This window comes from Gallus gallus, chromosome 18, assembly GCF_016699485.2.
Source record: "Gallus gallus isolate bGalGal1 chromosome 18, bGalGal1.mat.broiler.GRCg7b, whole genome shotgun sequence".
Classification (NCBI taxonomy): Eukaryota; Metazoa; Chordata; class Aves; order Galliformes; family Phasianidae; genus Gallus; species Gallus gallus.
In genome coordinates, this window is record NC_052549.1 from 5324336 (window position 1) to 5341784 (window position 17449).

Sequence of the window (17449 nt, forward strand, 5' to 3'; positions counted from 1 at the left end):
GAGATGAGAAGTTGGACAGAACCTCTGCCAGAAGGTGGCTGCACGTTCCAGCACCTCGTAGGAAATCAGAAGCCTCATTCTGGTGGGTCTAAAGGAACTGAATCACTGGAGACTGACAGCTCCCCTTAGAATAAAGCCACGTGCAAGCATTAACACAAGGCGTGATTCCCTGGCAATGCTGATCACCAAAACTACCCCATCACTCAGTGCAGCAAGCCCCAGTCCTTCCTGGAGACAATGCAGAAATACCCTCCAGCAGCCACACATGCATTAAACAGCAACACACAGCACAGCTGCACGGAAAGCCACCAGCTTTCAGAACCCCAGAATGCAGACTTTCATGTTGCAGGCTGCTCCAGTGCATGCACTCAATAGCAAGCACACACTGTGAATGCAGCCCTTCCTGTTAATGCTCCAGTGCTTTACGTTTCCAACTTCCTGTTACTATTTGCACTTCCTAATAACAGTTTGTGGTGGACTTCTGTTCAGGGAACTTCAGAGACCTCATCAGCAGCAGTCTGTGCTCGCCCGATAGGTGCACCAATGCTCGCAGGTAGCAGTGCAGCAGGCCAATAGGAAATCCCTGGTTTAGATGCTCACTCACTCTGAGTTTAGAAACTCACTCTGTGCTCTCCCGTCTCCAAAGGGTACCACCAGCTCTGAAGCCTAACAATGCATTTACTCAGCTTTTTTAAACAACAGCTAGATCCTATTCTCGCATAAGTCCATATCACTTTATTCATCCAAGGAAAAGCAGAGCAATGAGAGCAACACTGTGTTATTTCAGTTTTGCTAGGTTAAGAAGCCCACAGGCTTCTTAAACAATTTCCTAGGACTTAACCTCCTCACTACATTGCAAACACCACCCAGCCCAGGCACATCAAAGCACCATTTAACAGCGCACATCTCTCAGTACAACAAGTGCTAAGGGTCCTAGAAGAGCAAACCACGTACAGAAAAGCACTGACTGACAAAACGTGCTCACTTCACACCTGGGTTTTGGTTTTATTTCCACAGGCAGACAGTCTGCACAGCTGAGATGAGCCCCGCTGTGCTGCCCTGATAGTGATAGAACACTGTCCGCTGATAGGAAGATAAGGATTGCTCTCTGCTACTATGAATGCTTTGAGGTGTGTTCGTGTGTTGTTGTTTTTGAATAGGAATTTATATGTATGGTTTTGAGATAGGTAAGGCTCTGCTTGCAAGCTCTTCGGTGGAAGCAAATCCACCTGTGATCTTGTTGCTCTTATTTCTTCTTCGCTTTGCATTTCTGTCACTGCTGTAATCTGAGTTGCTGCTTAAGGCTGCGATCCACTAGACAAGGCGCTACTCCAACAGGCAGATACAGGAACGCCTTGGATACAAAGTTAATTTGAGTTAGAACTACAGCATTCCAACAGCCTTATTTTCACCACCACTTAAAGCTGGAGTGCACTGCTCCTTTTGCTTCCGTGTGGCTGCTATAAAAAGATTGCAAGATAAAGCCCCGGTGAGTGCAGCCCAGCAGCCCCTACCATCAGGGCACAGCACACCGTGTGGATGCAGTCCACGGGGCATTCATCCTTCAGGAATTTCCCACAGCTCCTTCCCCTCCTGTAGAAGACAAGGCTTTGCTTTTTATGCTGCAAAGCCACAGAGCTTATCTGCTGCTGCACGGAGAAGGATGGGATGCACTCTCAGGCCCAGCCCTCGAGTGAAGGCACAGCCTGCAGGGATAGGGAAGCTCTGTGTTTGCTCACAGGACAGCAGCTCGGATTTAAGACCTGCACACTCAAGAGAATTACCATGAGTAGGGCTGCCCAACGTGCCCAAGCAGTTTATAACCTAACACAGAATATTTTCAATGCCGCTTTTGAATGTTTGCATTTTTAACAGACCAGAAGGAATGCACTTCTGTTTGGCTTTGTTCAAAGTGAATGGGTTAATTTGTCGTCACCTGAACATCTCCTGTCCTGCAGAGCTATTAAGCTGTCTGACTTGCAGGTGAATGCACAGCAAACAAAGCACTGTTCTGCTTGCACTTATCTAAGTTCTGTGTGATCAATAAACACCCGAGCAGCCTTTATAATTCACAATTAACGAGTTCGCTCTGACTGAAAACCAATGACAAACAGTGACAGCCAAACGGACACAGTGTGCCAAAACCAAGCGATACAGCAGCGCCCAGCACTTACAGCACTGATGGTTCGCTTTCAGTTTCTTTGAACTCGGCCTCTATTCACATCTGTAGATAACACATTAAAGACGGGGATGCACGCAGCAACAACCATGCCAGCCAGAGCTCAGAATGGCACCGAGTCAATAAGCAGCTGAGGTCTGATGGAGCATCCGCAAGGCAAAGCCACTTCCCAGGACACACTACCTGCTAAGCTGCACGGTGCATCTCCCACAGATCAAAGCTAGCTGAGCAGTGAGCCACGCTCTGCACCCATTGGCATCCACAGAGCTCATCCTGCTCCAGCAGCCGTGGGATCACAGGGAACAGCCCCACACAGACCTGTGATCCAATAACCCTTTATGAGTGTAACAGCAGCTGCTGAGCTGCTCACTTGGATTCCACAAACGGAATACCAGATCCTCAGGTGTGAAACACAGCATTCATAATTCAATAGGGAAGCGTGGAACCAGAACGTCTCCAGGAGCATCCAGCTACACCCTGCAACAGCCAGCAAGGACATAATCAAAGGGGGGTTTTTAGGTTCCTCTCCTGCGAGCAAACAGCACCAAAGGGGGTGGGATATCATCAGTAATTCTACTCTGTGCAGGCTGTATTTTGTTGCACACCTAGAATAAGCAGAAAGGTTTCCAGACAAGATACAGAACTGCAATACAAACTACCTAAAAATCTCACACGAACACCAAGAGCTTCGAAATTGACACTAAGGCAGAAATTGGAACCCTTCCTAATAAATGCAACGCAAACTTCCCAAGACAGAGATGCACGGTACCAGATTGCCTGTCCCCAGGGAACAGCAAAGCATGCAGATAATTAAGCTTCCTTGAGTTTACAACTCGTAACCTTCGTGTCACGTTATGGAAACAAACTACATTTAAAGAAGAAAAGGAGGGGGGGGGGGGGGGGGGGGGGGTAGGAAATATTTACATTTCAACAACATACAACTTTTTCACATCAGCGACCACCAAGTCAGCTCCCATACGTTACCAGGAGGAGTTTACAGCACGACGTGACCTACTGTGCAATTCCCAAAGCACGGCTCACTGCCGGTGCTCCCCAAACCCATCCCTCACGTACGGTTACAGTGTTCCTCCAACTGTTTTCACTGAACTATTATTAGCATCCATCCGCAAATAAGTGCTTTTTCCCCTCCGGAAATAAAGCTAATTACACCGTCACCTTTGTTCCACAGTCCTCTGTTTTCCTCCTCCTGTCCTTTTCAGCTGTTCGGTCCCAAATCTGCCTCCTCCTCTTCCCACTTCCTAAACTTTCTTCCACTCTTTCTTTCCTGCTCTTTGACATCCTCTCTTCCACGGCCACGCTTAGCCACGCTGCCGTCTCCATTTCCCTCTACCTGATGGCCCCGCAGCCTCTCCACCTCATTTTTGTGTCACCGGGTTATGTGTCACCTCTCATATCTCACCTGGGCTTTCTCCTTTATCTTGACCACTGCTTCCCTGCCCAGGGACCCAACGCGTCCACGCAATTCTGCCTCCTTCACTCCTACAGGGCCGTCAAACTTTAACCACCACCACCACCACCACCACCAGAAATAAAGCCACCTGTCAGCCCGTGCTTTGCAGCTTCCTAAGGATCACCACAGGATTTTCGCCCTCGTTCTATGGCAGACCTGACAGTGGTGCACAGCCCAAAGCTGGGCGTGCAGCTGACAGCCCTGCAGGAGGCACACAGATCTGCGCCGACGGAGTTTGCATTCAGTGCAGCACAGTGTGAAAACCGACTGGGAGCACCGAAACAGCCCTCATCCTTCTGCACCGGGGCACCGACGCGTGCAACAGGAAGGGGGGATCCGTGCTGTTTTTCCCTACAGGTGGGCGGCACAAGGAGGACAGCTCACCACACTGGGTTTACAAACGCTCTCAAACTTTATTCTTCCAAGGGGACAACCTGAGCCCCCTCCATCCTTTGTGCCCCCCTCACAGCCACCGCTCCCCATAACCCCACAGTCCCCAGTGGGGTCAGCACAGCCCTCGGCCCCACAACGTTCTCCGGGGGGGCTCTCAGCGCCCACAGAACACCTCAGCACAGCCCGGGCTCGCTGCACACACCCCCAGCAAGCTGCACGCCCCCGGCCTGCCTCCCAGAGCCGAGTTTTCCCCCAACAACACGCATTACAGGGCCGGGCCCCTCGCTGACAGCCCCCACACGGTGACAGCCCCCGCCCCACGCCGTGAGCTGGGCCGCATCCCACCGAGGCCCGCCGCAGCCTAAGGGAACGCGGCCCCCCCGTCCGCCACCGCCCCCCCCCCGTCCCTCCGGGCCCCGGTGCATGCCGGGCGTGGCGGCGGCGGCGGGCGGGAGAAAAGGGGGATCCGCTCCCCCCGCCCCTCGCTCCCCGCCCGATCCCCCCTTCTCCCTCCCCCCCCGCCGCCCGGGGCCGGTCGCAGCCGGTGCGGCGCGAGGCGGTGCGCGGGGCTCGGCGCGTGCCGCACGCTGACGTCAGGCGCGTGTTGGCGCGCGGGCGGCGGCGGGGGAGCTCTCGCTACGTACGTGTAGTGCTGCGGCTTCTCGGGCTGCGCCTGCAGCGCGCTGGCGGCGTTCGCCGGCCCGGCCGCGGCAGGGCCGCTCGCCACCGGGCCCTTGGACATGCCTCCTGCCCGCCGCCGCCGCTCCCGCCGACGAGACCTTTATTATTCACTCTGCGCGGTCCGCACGGAGGGCGCCGCGCGCAGGCGCCGCCGCCGCCATTGCCGCCCCGGTGCGCGGGGTGGGGTGGGACTTGTAGTCCGGCCGCGCGCGCGCTCTCCGCCAACCCGGGACGCGGCCTGCGGCGACTTCCGGGAAGTCGGGACTACAACTCCCAGCGGCGCCCCGCGGCGGCGGGGGAAGCTGTTTCCGGTCGCGAGGGGGACGACGGGAGTTGCAGTTCGGGGTGGAGCGCGACGGCGCCCCCCGGCGGTGGGGGCCCATGGCTGCGGCCTACCCGGGGGCCCGGGCCTGTGACGGGGCCTGGGCTGAGAAGGAAGAAGATGAGGAGAAAGAGAAAGCGGAGGAAGATGAAGAGGAGGAAGGTGAGGAGGAGGATCCAGGGAGCAGCTAGCGGCCTACCTCAGGGCAGGTGACACAAAACCCTCCGGGACTCCAGGTCAGCTCAGGCCTACGCACCTCAGCCCGGCCGTGCCCGACACGGAGCCTCCCGGACAAAGCCACCTCACCCCACAGGAAGCACTGAGCCGCCCTGCTGGGACTTTGATCCCTTACACCACACGGGACGGCTTCATTCACCCATGCTCTGGTTGCCTGGTAAAGGGCACCAAACATTTCAGTGGCAAACACCTTTGTTGTTTGGTTTTGTTTTTTTTTAAAGCCTTTGGCAGGGGTTGGGTGGTGTTAATAATAAACTCTCAGGCCTGGTCCGTGCCACTGAGGCGAACTGCTCTTTGAATTGCTGCTCACAGTGGTGTAGCACTGACTGTGGGATGTTGGCAGCTCGTTCCCTGCGTCTGCAGGACTCAGCCATATGCCACCGACACCATATTCTTGTACCACCCCTCCCCAGTAGACTGGAGCACTGTAATTACACAGCTTCTGGTCAAGTTGGGCAACTTTTCAAGGAAAGAGTATACGTGGAAGTACTTCACTTAATACCTTTGTGTACGCATCTTTATGTCCAATGCACAAACACCACCGGCAACGAAGCTCAGGAAAAAGACCTTCGACAAACAGCTGCTAATGGTGAAGCACAGGGATTCGGAAAGCACTGACTCCAGGCATTGTGTGCTGCTGTTTACTTGACAAGCCAGTGCAGACACTGCTTCCTCTTCAGCTCTCTTCTGTTTTGCAGTCGGGAACACGCAACACTCTGCCAGGTGACAGTGCTCAGAGTATGCAGCTATGTGTGCCCTGGGTGCACTTACCTCTATCTGTGCACACATCTTTGCTAACACAAAGCGTTCATTTTCTCTCCTCAGCTTTGCTGCATTCGCCTTTTCCTCATCCTCTGTTTAACCTATCGGGATGTACAGCTTTTCTCCAGTCTTAATTCCAAGAGAACAAAGCTCAAAAGTGTCTAAAATTAGAAGTGTAAGCAATCGTTGCTACAGAAATAGGAGAGGAAATATCAGAGGAGCAATGCCTCTCGACTCTGGTAACAAACACCATGCTCTGGTCCCCTCACATCAGCAATAGTATGGTATGCTTCTAAAAACATCACATTTAAAATATATGAAGTTACCAACAGATTTCTAGATTTCTTTTTTTCCCAAGCATGAATAACTCAGACTAAAGGGCAGCTCTTTATTTCTGATCTCAATTTTCCAAGCCACGTCAAATGCAAATGATTGTTTACGCACCTCCTGGGCCATCCTATTGCTGTGCTGCTTTTTGCCTCTGAGAAGTAATTCATGTTTTTCTTCACAAGGACCAAAAGAAAACCTGCAAAAGCGGTTGGGGGCCAAAGAGATGCACGTGAGGCAGTGTCCCCCCCAGCAGCTGCACATGACAATCCTATTGCACCATGTTGGAGCGCATTGCTCGGCTTGCCAGGAAGGGGAGAAGCAAAGAACACTCGGTACTACGTGCGGAGCCACCACAGATCTGCTCTGCCTCTTACACCAGGCATTGGCCTGAGGGATGCAGGCATTTGGGGAGGATGCAAAACCTCATGCAAAGTCTGCCTGATTGCATCTGCGCACTGAGTGCAGATACCTTCGGGAGCGGCTGTTTGTGTTCACTCCATGTTCTGTGTGCTACAACTGCGGGGCATTTGGGACCTGTTCTTCCTGACCATGGGGGCAGGACCTGCCTCCACCCCCAGCAGCTGCTGCAAATATAATGAAGTAGCAACACACAGTAAGGCACAACTCAAGGGAGCAACCTCCCCCAAAATACAACAACTTCTTACTTAATTGCTATTGTCTTCCTAGATGCAACCAACAGGCACTAAGGATTCTGGTTTCCTACTTCCCAAAACTTTGTAATTAGCTTTGGAGTTGGAAGACGACCTACAAAGTGAGTGGGAATGTGGTTTTAGGGAGGTGGAGAACAGCAGCGCGGAGGGGCCCAGCTGCAGCATCTGCATTCTCCCAGGCTCTCCCCCAGGACACGCACGTCCCAGGGTGACGTTTCCACTGGCAGGGAGCAGCGGTGCCTTTTGGAGGGCAACACATCAATAGGATCGCCCCGATTCAAAACCAAATCCAGTGGCAAGCGTTCCTATCCCACAACACAGCTGCTCCCATTCATAAAGCCAGAGGACGGCTGCTGCAAGCGCCGCTATGGGGCTGGGGCTGACACCGTGCCGAACCGGGCAGTCCCCTCGCGAGCCCACACAAGCAGCTCCTCCACCTCTCTCCTCCGACACCGGCCGAGCCAACCCATAGCGTGTGCCCGGCGCCTGCGTGTCCCCGCTGTCCCCACGGCCGGGTGGGGTGAGGGGGGTCCCGGCCATTCCCTGCGGCGCGGCCCGGCCCCGCCGCTCGCAGACTCCGCACCGCATGCCGCGAAAGGCATTTTGTGGCGGGGCCCGGGGGGCGGGCCGGCACGCGGCGGGGCCGAGCGGTCCTTACACGGGGACCGCCCGCTGAGGCCCGGGGAGCCAGGAGTCCGCCGCTCGCCGCCCCGCCGCACCCCGCCGCCGCTCGCCCCGCTCCTATTGACTTCCCATTGTGGAGCTTTGCAACAAAGGGTAGGATCCAAACCGTGCCCCGTTTCGTCCAATCAGCGCGCAGAGCGCCCGCCCGTCGTCTATTGGCCCCTTCTCGTCTCACAATATCCAATCAGCCGCCGACTTTAACAACCAATCAGCGGCCGGGTAGGCACCCAATCAGCGCCAAGGAACGGGAGCACGGCCTTTGTGTCTTATTACGTCACGGCGCCGGCGGAGGTCCCGGCCAATCGAGCGGCGCGCTGCTTCCAGGCATTGTGAGGTCACCGCGCCGTGTGCCGCCCCCGCTATAAAAAGTGCGTCCCCGCGGCGGGGAGGGCGCAGTGTGGGGGTAGTTGCGTTCGGAGTTGGTTGTTGTTGGAGCAGCGCAGGCTTCGGTGCGCGGCGATATCGGCGCTGGTGCGTCCTTTTTCTCTGGGAGGTAAGTGGCGCACACCGGGCGCGTTCTGCGGTGGGCTGCGGTGCTGCGCGGCCTTCGGAGGCTTTGATTATTTCTTTTTTCCCCCCGAGCTTGGCGGACAGTTCAGGCCTTGCCTACGTGCCCTGAGTCACGGCCGGTTCCCATCCCCCCCCCCGCTCCTCCGGGGTGGCCCGGGAGGAAGGAGGAGGTGGCGTGACTCAGTCCGCTTCCCCCGGGGAGGGGAGCGGTCGGGCCACAACGCGGAGCGGGGGCGGAGGAGGAACCGTGACTCCTCCTCCTCCTCCCGGGGGAGGCCGCTGGCCGCACGCCCGCCTCAACGGCGGGGGAGGGGGGCGGCCCGCCGGCATCTGCCGCTTCTGGGGCTTGAGGGGATTGAAGGCGGGGGGAGCGCCGCATCGCGGGGCCCGGCGGGTCGCGCCGCCGCGGGGCTCGGGAGAAGCGGGCCCTGCCTCACGGGTGCGTGTCCTCGTAGGTAAGTGAGAAAAAATGGCCCGTACAAAGCAGACCGCCCGCAAGTCCACCGGGGGGAAGGCTCCGCGCAAGCAGCTGGCCACCAAGGCGGCCCGGAAAAGCGCTCCCTCTACCGGCGGCGTCAAGAAGCCTCACCGCTACAGGTAAGGCTGCCGGCGTGCTGTGCTGCGGCCCGGCTGCCGCTGCTGTGCCCCGCCTCACCGCTCCCTCCTGTTCCACCCAGGCCGGGCACCGTCGCGCTCCGTGAGATCCGTCGCTACCAGAAGTCCACGGAGCTGCTGATCCGCAAGCTGCCCTTCCAGCGGCTGGTCAGGGAAATCGCCCAGGATTTCAAAACGGACTTGAGGTTCCAGAGCGCGGCCATCGGTGCGCTGCAGGTAGTGCTGGTGGCCTGCCGAGGGCTCGTGTGCTTTGCTGAAAGGTTCTAACGGCGGTTCTAACGTTTCTTCTTGTCCTCTTGGAACAGGAGGCGAGCGAAGCGTATCTGGTGGGTCTGTTTGAAGACACAAACCTGTGCGCCATCCATGCCAAGAGAGTCACCATCATGCCCAAAGATATCCAGTTGGCTCGCAGGATACGGGGAGAGAGAGCTTAAGTGAAGGCTGTTTTTATGGTGTTTTGTAGTAAATTCTGTAAAATACTTTGGTTTTAATTTGTGACTTTTTTGTAAGAAATTGTTTATAATATGTTGCATTTGTACTTAAGTCATTCCATCTTTCACTCAGGATGAATGCTAAAAGTGACTGTTCACATAAACCTCAGTGATGTGAGCCTTGTTGCTCAGGAGTGACAAGTTGCTAATATGCAGAAGGGATGGGTGATCTTTCTTGCTTCTCATGCATGTTTCTGTATGTTAATGACTTGTTGGGTAGCTAAACTTGTAAGGTACTAGAATTGATATAAATGTGTACAGGGTCCTTTTGCAATAAAACTGGTTATGACTTGATCCAAGTGTTTAACAATTGGGGCTGTTAGTCTGACCATACATCACTGTGATCAAATGTGGACTTTTTCAGAGGGTGAAACTACAACTCTTAACCACAGTGTAACTTACAGTTTCCTAAAAACGTAAACCTGGCAGCTATAGAATACACTATGTGCATTTATAATAGCTATTTTATATATTGTAGTGTCAACATTTTTAAATTAAATGTTTTACATTCACATGTGAGGAGTCTTTGTCATTTGGTTTCTATGGGCTTGGAGAAGCTGATTCCCGGCTCCAGTATGTTAGCAGTAGATGCTTGTAATACTGGCCTGCTGCTGGGGCAGCTTAGCTTTCTGCCACTGAAGCACTGCCTCACCCTGGCTCCCCTTGATGTTTTTAGGAGGCCTGAGTCAGCTCTTGCTCAGCCAGGAGGAGCAGTCTGACAGGCACAGGCGAGGAAGCAGCTTTCTTCCCTCTCTGTGGTGCTCTCTTGTTTAAAGCTTAACTGCTTATCAGTGTCAGCAGTACAGGCCCAGCTTCACAACTAACTTCTGCTTTTTTTTTTCTCCCCTCCCTCTTCCTTTCACATTTAAGGGAAGTTTGTTTTTGCAGTGGTGGGACTGGCTTGTTCAAAGTCCAGCTCAGGGCTGTGAGCGGATGCAGGCTGTGGGAGTGCAGCCCTCTGCCTCTCCCAGCTTCCTGTGGGATCTCACCCTGTGACTCAGCCCAGGGCAAGACAACAACCATGCCCGAGCAGTGCAGGATGGTATGCAAGCAGAAAAACTTAATTACATAACCAGAGAGCATACAGGCTGCTAAGCAAATGGCTAGATTCTCATTTCCCATCTAAGCTTTTTTTGATGAAACAGGATTAGACATAAACCCTCACTCGTGGATAACCCTTCAGGCTATCTGCTAACAGTTCTGGTTTTCTTAGTGGTGGCTCTGCGAACAACCATACCTACAGCTGTGGCACAGGAAAGCTGCTCAGACTACATCTGAAACAGGTAATTAACATGCAGACTACACTGTAAACCAGTTCTTAAGAACAGGCTATGCGTGTAAGGCTACAGTTAAGACAGAAGTTGAACAGGGAGTAGCATAAGCTACTCCAGCTTGATTTATTTCATTGAAAAATCCAGACAAAGGGGAAGAAAAGCAGTAGTCCATACATAAAAGCATGCAGTAAGTCAGCACCGGCCTATCCATGCAATTGTTTTAAGACCAGATGCATTGCAGCACTTCCACAGCAGTGTCCTGCAAGTACAAGAATACCTCTCACTGCAGTTTGAGGAGCACAGTTGGGTCACCCGAGCCTGGGGAGAGCTGAGCCACAGCCCTCCCTTATCAGACGAACCACTCGGTGTGTTTAAATCCTGCAGCTGGAGAAACAAGTGCTCATTACCACAGGCTCTTACACAACATCCTCAGCACCCCTTCCTACTCTGCTCCAACTGTACTCACGGCAAACACAGGCACTGCTCAAAACATGTTTTATCACCTGCTAAAAATGCTTTCGAGTGACTTAAGGTGAGGTTTTAAACAGCTATTTTCCTCACTGCTAAGCAAGCAGGGGAAAGGTGCATCCAAAAGGGGAAGTTAATTGACTCACAGCACTGAGCAGGGCTGGGCTGTGGCCATCAGCACCTCACAAGCCAGCTGCCTCCAATCCATGAGCACTGCTCAGCCCCCTGAAAGGCTGGGAAGCTGGGCTGGAAGAGGAACCCCAGGTGTGGTGCCATGCAGAGCAACGAGGCTGTATGTCCTGACAGCACAGCCTGCTATGGGGACGTGTGACAAGGACACCCCCCAAGAGCCCCAAGGGGCACCCAACCCAGGGAGCAGCAGCACAGCTTGCATTTAGGAGAGTCAAAAATAGAAGCTGTAAGTGGTGAGATTTACTGATGCTCGGGGCTGGTGTTGGATTGCAGCAGCGGGGCTGAGCTCCTGGAGGAGAAGTATGTTGTAAGATAGCATCCCTGGAAAACAAAAGCTTCCTCCAGGCACTCAGTGGAAACAATGAAACGTCTGGGTATGCCTAGAAGCTGTTTCTGAATAGGATGGTCTAGCTGCTATAAAGAAAGATAGCAAAACAAAACCAACCCCACACTATCAAAGTATCTACTCATCTTCGTGATCTCAGCACAAGAAATTACGTTGCTCTTGCATGTGGTGGAATGGAATGGCAGCTTGGTACTCCACATTTCACTGTCATTAGATCTGAAGACATACAACGTTCCCTCACCAATTCTCTGGATGATTTCCTCGCATTCTTGCTCAGAACTCGATGCAAACACCAGGCAGTCAAACGTGCTCCCTTTGGGGCTCCCTGGGGAAGCACTAAATATGGAAACAAATGCATCAGCCCGCAACAAGAGCTTGTCAGAGCAATCCCACCAGCAGCCACACGGCCTCAGCTCCCAACACCTGCATCCCTCTGCATCCCCACGTTGGGTGGGATGCCCAATCTCAGCCCTGCGTTGGCCAAAGCAATGTTGTAGCAGTGCAGCAGCCCCCCCGCCCCCACCCTCGGGGCTCCCTGTTCAGCTGTGGGGAGGGGACCCATGCACAAGGATGCTCACACAACGCAGAATGCAAAGACATTGCTGGTCTTGAGGCAGCGTCCCACGCAGGAGACTGCAGGATAGCAGTGGCGAAACAGGACCTGCAGTGGGGATAAGGGGCTTTGCAACTCCATGCGTGAGCCAGAAACAGCCTCGGGGATGCCCCGTGCTCACCTTGGGAGATGCCTTCTCTTGTACAAGGATTTCCGTTTCCTTCACATCAAATAAAACCTCCTGGAGAGGAGAAAGGGGAAAATAAAGCCCCAGTGATCCCAGCACCTGAGCTCTGTTTTTAATAAGATTGCTTGCGAGGCAGATTATTCAAGAGCAGAGTGATGAAGTGCAGCTTTTCACCCGGAGCTGCCTCTTGCTGGTGTTCCACTGGTGGAAAGGGGAGATAGGCTGCAAATTAAGAAAGTGACTTTATTGTGCTTCAGATGTGGGGTTAAAAAGAAAGAAAGAAAACAGAGAGGAAAAGCAGGATGAAAATGCATGGACCTCCAGTCCTCCAAGGATCTTCCAGCACCGTGGATCCACAAAACATCAGCACTGTGGCTGTGTTCCTGCTCTCAGGACACCGGCTTGGGCTCAGCAGATGATGGGCTGGCTCCATGCTCTGCCTTCACGCACCCAGGACCCAACCCAAGGCTGTGCTCTGCCTTCTTTGCCAATCTCATGAAGACCCCCTGCAGGCTCCAGCAGCAGCCATCCGAGCCCCCAAACACCCCCAACACCGGGTTCAGCCTCCCCATGGTTCTCCAGTTGGACATGCACTGCTGCCCATCGCTCACCCGTGGTGCCACGTGGCTCTCCAGCACAGCGGGGATGGCTTTCTGCAGCACCTCTTTGCCTCCAAACTGGAACGGCAAGAAGGAATAACCCATGAGCATGGAAGAACAAGCTCAGAAGATAAACAACCCATCTCCACCCATCTCCTCACCATCCCAACGCCGATCTGGCCCAGGTACTGCAGGTTGTAGAGAAGCCTGGGGGAGAAAAAGACCCATACATCCTCCTGCTGCTGGTTGCTGGGGGGAGATGCTCAGAGCCCCCTCACCTCCTGGTGCCAACCCTACCTGCCCCCCTGCACCCTCCGCTTCTCCCCCTTGTCACAGCGCCTGGGGCCACACTGGAGCTGGAAATGGGGCTCTTTCTCCTTCACAGCCTCCAGGTAGGGCAGCAAGGGCTCGTAGACCTCACCATTGTGCCCCTGCCACCGCAGCACGCGGAGGCTCAGCGGTTGTCCCTTCAGCTTCTGCAGCATCACCCCGGCCTGGAGAGGAGGATGGAAGAAGAACGCAGGGGGAAAGCACAAAGGGAGGACCGTGGGGAGGATGAAGTCATGCCACCCACCTGCCCTCTGTAGGCATTCCTTAGGGAGAACCCATTGATCTCATCCAGGACATCCCCAGCCAGCACCACCTCATCCACCTCTGCCTGGCTCCCAGGAAGCACCTCAATGACAATGACACGGCCATCCACGTACCTGGGGGGTGCATCCAAGCTGCAGCTCAGCCCTAGAGACCAACCCCCCACCCCTCCCCCCCCAGCCCTTCTGTGCCATCAGCAGCATTTTCCCCATACACAGAGGGACAACCACCCCATGGATGGGGAACCAACAGAGGAGAAAAGCACCCGAGACATCCACAGCCTCAGCTCTGGAGGTGCTCATCTCCCCCTTTTTGGGGCCACCCAGGTCTCCAGATGCTGACGGCTCCTACCTCACCACCATCCCCAGCGCTCGGCACGGGACCGTCTCATACATGACGCACACCTGGAAGAGAGCAGCTGTGACAGTGGCCATAGAAAGGCCACAGGACACCCAGTGTGACCAGGATGGGGCAACGTGGGGACCCCTCCCTGGGGGTCACTTCTGGCATAGAAACCAAACCAGGGCTTCAGGAGCTGCTCCCCAGTGCCTGACGTGGGATGAGGACCATCGGTGACCTCCTGTCCCCATCCCATCCTTAATTGTTGAGCCCAGATCTGGAGATACAGATCCCAACAGATATGACCTAAAGCTCACAGTGAGCCTTATAAAGGAGTTTCCAGCCACCCTCCCTTATCTCATGCAAATAAACCCCATAAATGAGTTCTGAGCCCCCTCCCTCGCCCTGCACAGGGCTGCCCCTGCCCTGGGCTGCTCACAGCAGCTCTTGCTGTCACATCGCATTACTCAGGGCCCCAAAACGCAGCCGGTTCAGCTGGGAGCGCTCGTGCCCATTGAGGCATGAACACCGTCAGCCACAGCTCTGCCTCCTGACCACAGTCCCAGCGCTGGGCTACTCCTCGGGGTTTATTTTGGGGTTAAAAAGGCAGCAGAGGGATGCTCATCATTCTTCTGGAAGCCATCAAGGCATCCCTGCTGCTCGCAGCCTCGGAATGCACGAATATTTCATTGAGCAAACACAATAGCAAGATCAACCGACCCAGGCATTGCGTGTCATCCCAGAAAAATGATGATTTTTTGGCAAGGAAGCGGGGAAGGCAGCACGGGAAAGCTGCATTTATGTCAGTGCTGCTTGGCTTGGTCTTACACACCCAGGGCAATGCTGGATCGGCGCCTGGTGACAGCGCAGGCACCCAGCACGCTCCAACCCCGGCACGGATGCATCCCTCCAACTGCAGATGGTTGGAGCCGTGCTGCCATCCCTCCAACTCCAACCATTCCTTGTTTTCCCCATCTGACATCCCAGCAAGGGCCAGAGCGGGCAGCGCTTACCGGCAGCAGCCAGCTCTCATCCAAGAAGCTGCAGTTCTGTGAACAAAGCAGCGCGGTGCTGTTGGTGCTGGTGAGGAGGGGGCCGTGCCCCCCACCCCACCATTCATTCCTGCACCTGCAGGTCCAGGGAGAAATCCACCTCCATCAGCACCAGCACCAGGGAGAGGAACGGCTCTGCAGGGGGAGAAGGGACAGAGGCAGCATTACTGCTGGGTCCCGGTGGCTGCGGTCTCATAGGGATACAGCCAAGGTCCACATGGAGCCAATGTGCAGCATCACTAATGATGCTGTAGGGAGCAACCCCCCAAATTCACCCCAGCAGCACCCAGAGCAGGCCCTCAGCAGCCTCCTGAGGAGCTGTACCAGCACTTAGGGGGCTGTTAACCTGGGGTTATTCATCAAAGCCAAGAGTAAAGGCTGTCACCCTGGCCTGGTCCCCTAAGGGGGTACAGGAACCACACAGCCTGGACACCCTTCAAAGCATCCTTGGTACAAGGATTAGCCTGGAAAACACTTCCAAAGCATCTTACCCCGCAGCTCTTCATTGGCCAGGATGGAGCCTGACGGGTCATAGAACTGAAACACAGCACAGAACTCCATGAAACCACCTCAGACCCACCAGGAACCCATCAGTCCCCCCCACATCGCACCTCCTGGAGCCGTGGGCTCTGCGCCAGCTGCTGCATGGCCACCGCCAGCACTTTGCCCTGCAGGGCTGAGCGCAGGAAGCAGCGGCCATGGCCCTGTGCTGTCAGTGCCTTCGTGCAGATGGAGGCTCTACGGAGGCTGCTGGAGAGATGGGAGGGCGTGGGGGTTAACATAGGGGGCAGAATGCACGGTCTTTGGGATGTGGTTGGCTTGGGGAGAGGGGAATGGTTGGTGGGTTAACACATGGGGGAGCTTCTGGGCTGTTTGGGGTTTAACACATGGAGGAATCACAGAATGGCTTGGGTTGGAAGGGACCTCAGGGATCGTGAAGCTCCAACCCCCCACCACAGGCAGGGCCACCAACCTCCACATGTAATACCAGCCCAGGCTGCCCAGGGCCCCATCCAGCCCAGCCTTGAACACCTTCAGGGATGGATGGGGCATCCACAGCCTCTCTGGGCAGCTGTTCCAGCACCTCACCACGCTCATGGTAAAGAGCAACCCCCCTCCCCTCCATATCCAACCAAAAGGGGGAACATCCAGTCTTTGGGATTCAGTCTGCTTGGAGAGAAGGGAAGGGTTTAGGGTTTAACCCACATGGAAGCCTTTGGGATTTGGTCTGCTTGGAGAGAAGGGAAGGGTTTGGGGGTTAACAGACGGAGGAACATGCAGAGTGGTCAGGATGTGGGGAGATGGGAAGGGCTTGGGGTTTAACCCATAGGGCAGCACTGCATGTTTGGGGATTCAGCCTGCTTACAGAGAGGGGAAGCAGTTTAGGGTTAACCCCTGGGGCAGCCTTCAGGCTCTGTGGGGTTTAACACACGGACAAACGCCCTCCCCTCAGCCGGGGTGACCCCTCCCCGCTTCCCCCCATCCCCACTCACCTCCCACCCTCCCCGAGGGGAAGCTGCTCCAGGCAGTGCCAGTAATCCCTTCTCCTGAAGCCCCACAGCGGCTCTGCAGGACAAAAGCAAAGCGGGGGGCCTCGACCACACACACGGACCCCCCCTCCTCCATTCCCCCCTCGCCCGGTGCTACGCACGTCGCAGCCCCTTCCGCAGAGCGCCCTCCAGCAGCGCGCAGACGGCCGCCAGGTGCGGGGAAGCGTCGGTGCACGGAGCGCCGTCCGCCCGCAGCCGCAGCACCGCACCTATGGGGGGCATTGTGGGGTACAGGGGAAGAGCTGCACCCATAGGAGTCCCTCTGGGGCCTCCCAGCAGGGGGAAACCCGCTGGAAAGTCAGGAGAACTTCCTCCCGGCGAGACGCAGCGCGATGCAAACAGCGAGTCGTGCTGCGGGGGGAACCCTAAGGGGGAAGGGGGACCCTAATGGGACGCCCCGTGCTATGGGACGCCCCCGGCCCCACGCTCACCTTTAAGGGCGCTCAGCAGCGGTTCCCTGGCGGCCATTGGCCCGGGGCAGCACAGCCGGGAGGCACCGCCCGGCCCGGGGGGGCACACCCAGCTCAGGTGTGCGGCTCAGCGCGTGGATACGCGCGTGTGACACGTCGGCACGGATCTCTGTGCACGTAGGAAAAACAGAGATGCAGGTATCCCTCTCCATACCATTGGATTCTCTATTCTTATGTATCTATTTGTACGTAGGGAGATGTATAATCGTATGCATGTATAGATACATTTCTACATACAGATAGGTATATAACGATAGATGATCATATGGTAATAGAGTGAAAATAAAGCACAGATGGATGCACAGGTGTGGGTGTGGGTGTGGCTGTGGGTCCACGCGGACACAACGCGTCTATAGGTCGCGGCTCCCGGACAGGCACACGCGTTCTCCCGGCCCTCAGATCCGCGGGTTCGAATCCCGCCGCCGCCGGGTCCGATCGCGGCGGGGAGCGGGGCGGAGCGGAGCGGGCGGCTGTCCCCGCCC

The 17449-nt window shown here is 55.6% G+C and overlaps 3 protein-coding genes across 15 annotated transcripts in view; 1 reads left to right on the plus strand and 2 right to left on the minus strand.

The window, feature by feature from the left end:
• UNK (unk zinc finger) overlaps nucleotides 1-4894 on the minus strand; it is a 38748-nt gene extending 33854 nt beyond the window's left edge. For all 8 annotated transcript variants that reach the window (XM_040649689.2, XM_015295332.4, XM_015295336.4 and 5 more), the window contains exon 1: nucleotides 4688-4894. In XM_040649689.2, the coding sequence (XP_040505623.1) occupies nucleotides 4688-4785 (98 nt within the window). In that variant the 5' untranslated portion in view covers nucleotides 4786-4894. The remainder of the gene's footprint in view (nucleotides 1-4687) is intronic.
• Nucleotides 4895-8132: 3238 nt separating this feature from the next.
• H3F3B (H3 histone, family 3B) lies at nucleotides 8133-9858 on the plus strand. Its single transcript, NM_205296.1, is given in 4 exon segments — nucleotides 8133-8223; nucleotides 8696-8837; nucleotides 8918-9071; nucleotides 9161-9858. Coding segments are annotated over 3 exon segments (411 nt in total). The 5' UTR covers nucleotides 8133-8223; nucleotides 8696-8709; the 3' UTR covers nucleotides 9290-9858.
• On the minus strand, nucleotides 9526-16981 carry LOC417372. 6 transcript variants are annotated; one of them, XM_046902145.1, is made up of 16 exons: nucleotides 16929-16981; nucleotides 16599-16706; nucleotides 16441-16513; nucleotides 15559-15694; nucleotides 15439-15484; nucleotides 15024-15082; nucleotides 14909-14944; nucleotides 13908-13960; nucleotides 13540-13672; nucleotides 13263-13459; nucleotides 13127-13172; nucleotides 12978-13043; nucleotides 12361-12420; nucleotides 12205-12287; nucleotides 11868-11962; nucleotides 9526-11004 (listed from the first exon to the last, which is right to left on the minus strand). In XM_046902145.1, exons 1-16 carry the CDS (start codon nucleotides 16963-16965, stop codon nucleotides 10970-10972), a joined length of 1263 nt encoding a protein of 420 aa, XP_046758101.1. In that variant the 5' UTR covers nucleotides 16966-16981; the 3' UTR covers nucleotides 9526-10969. The 6 variants fall into 6 exon arrangements, 5 of the variants coding, with proteins under 5 accessions (XP_046758101.1, XP_429506.3, XP_015150826.2 ...); XM_429506.8 differs by having other exon boundaries at nucleotides 15559-15697; XR_005840690.2 differs by adding an exon at nucleotides 11235-11313 and having other exon boundaries at nucleotides 10863-11004; nucleotides 15559-15697; nucleotides 16599-16981.
• Between the last annotated feature and the right edge of the window lie 468 nt (nucleotides 16982-17449).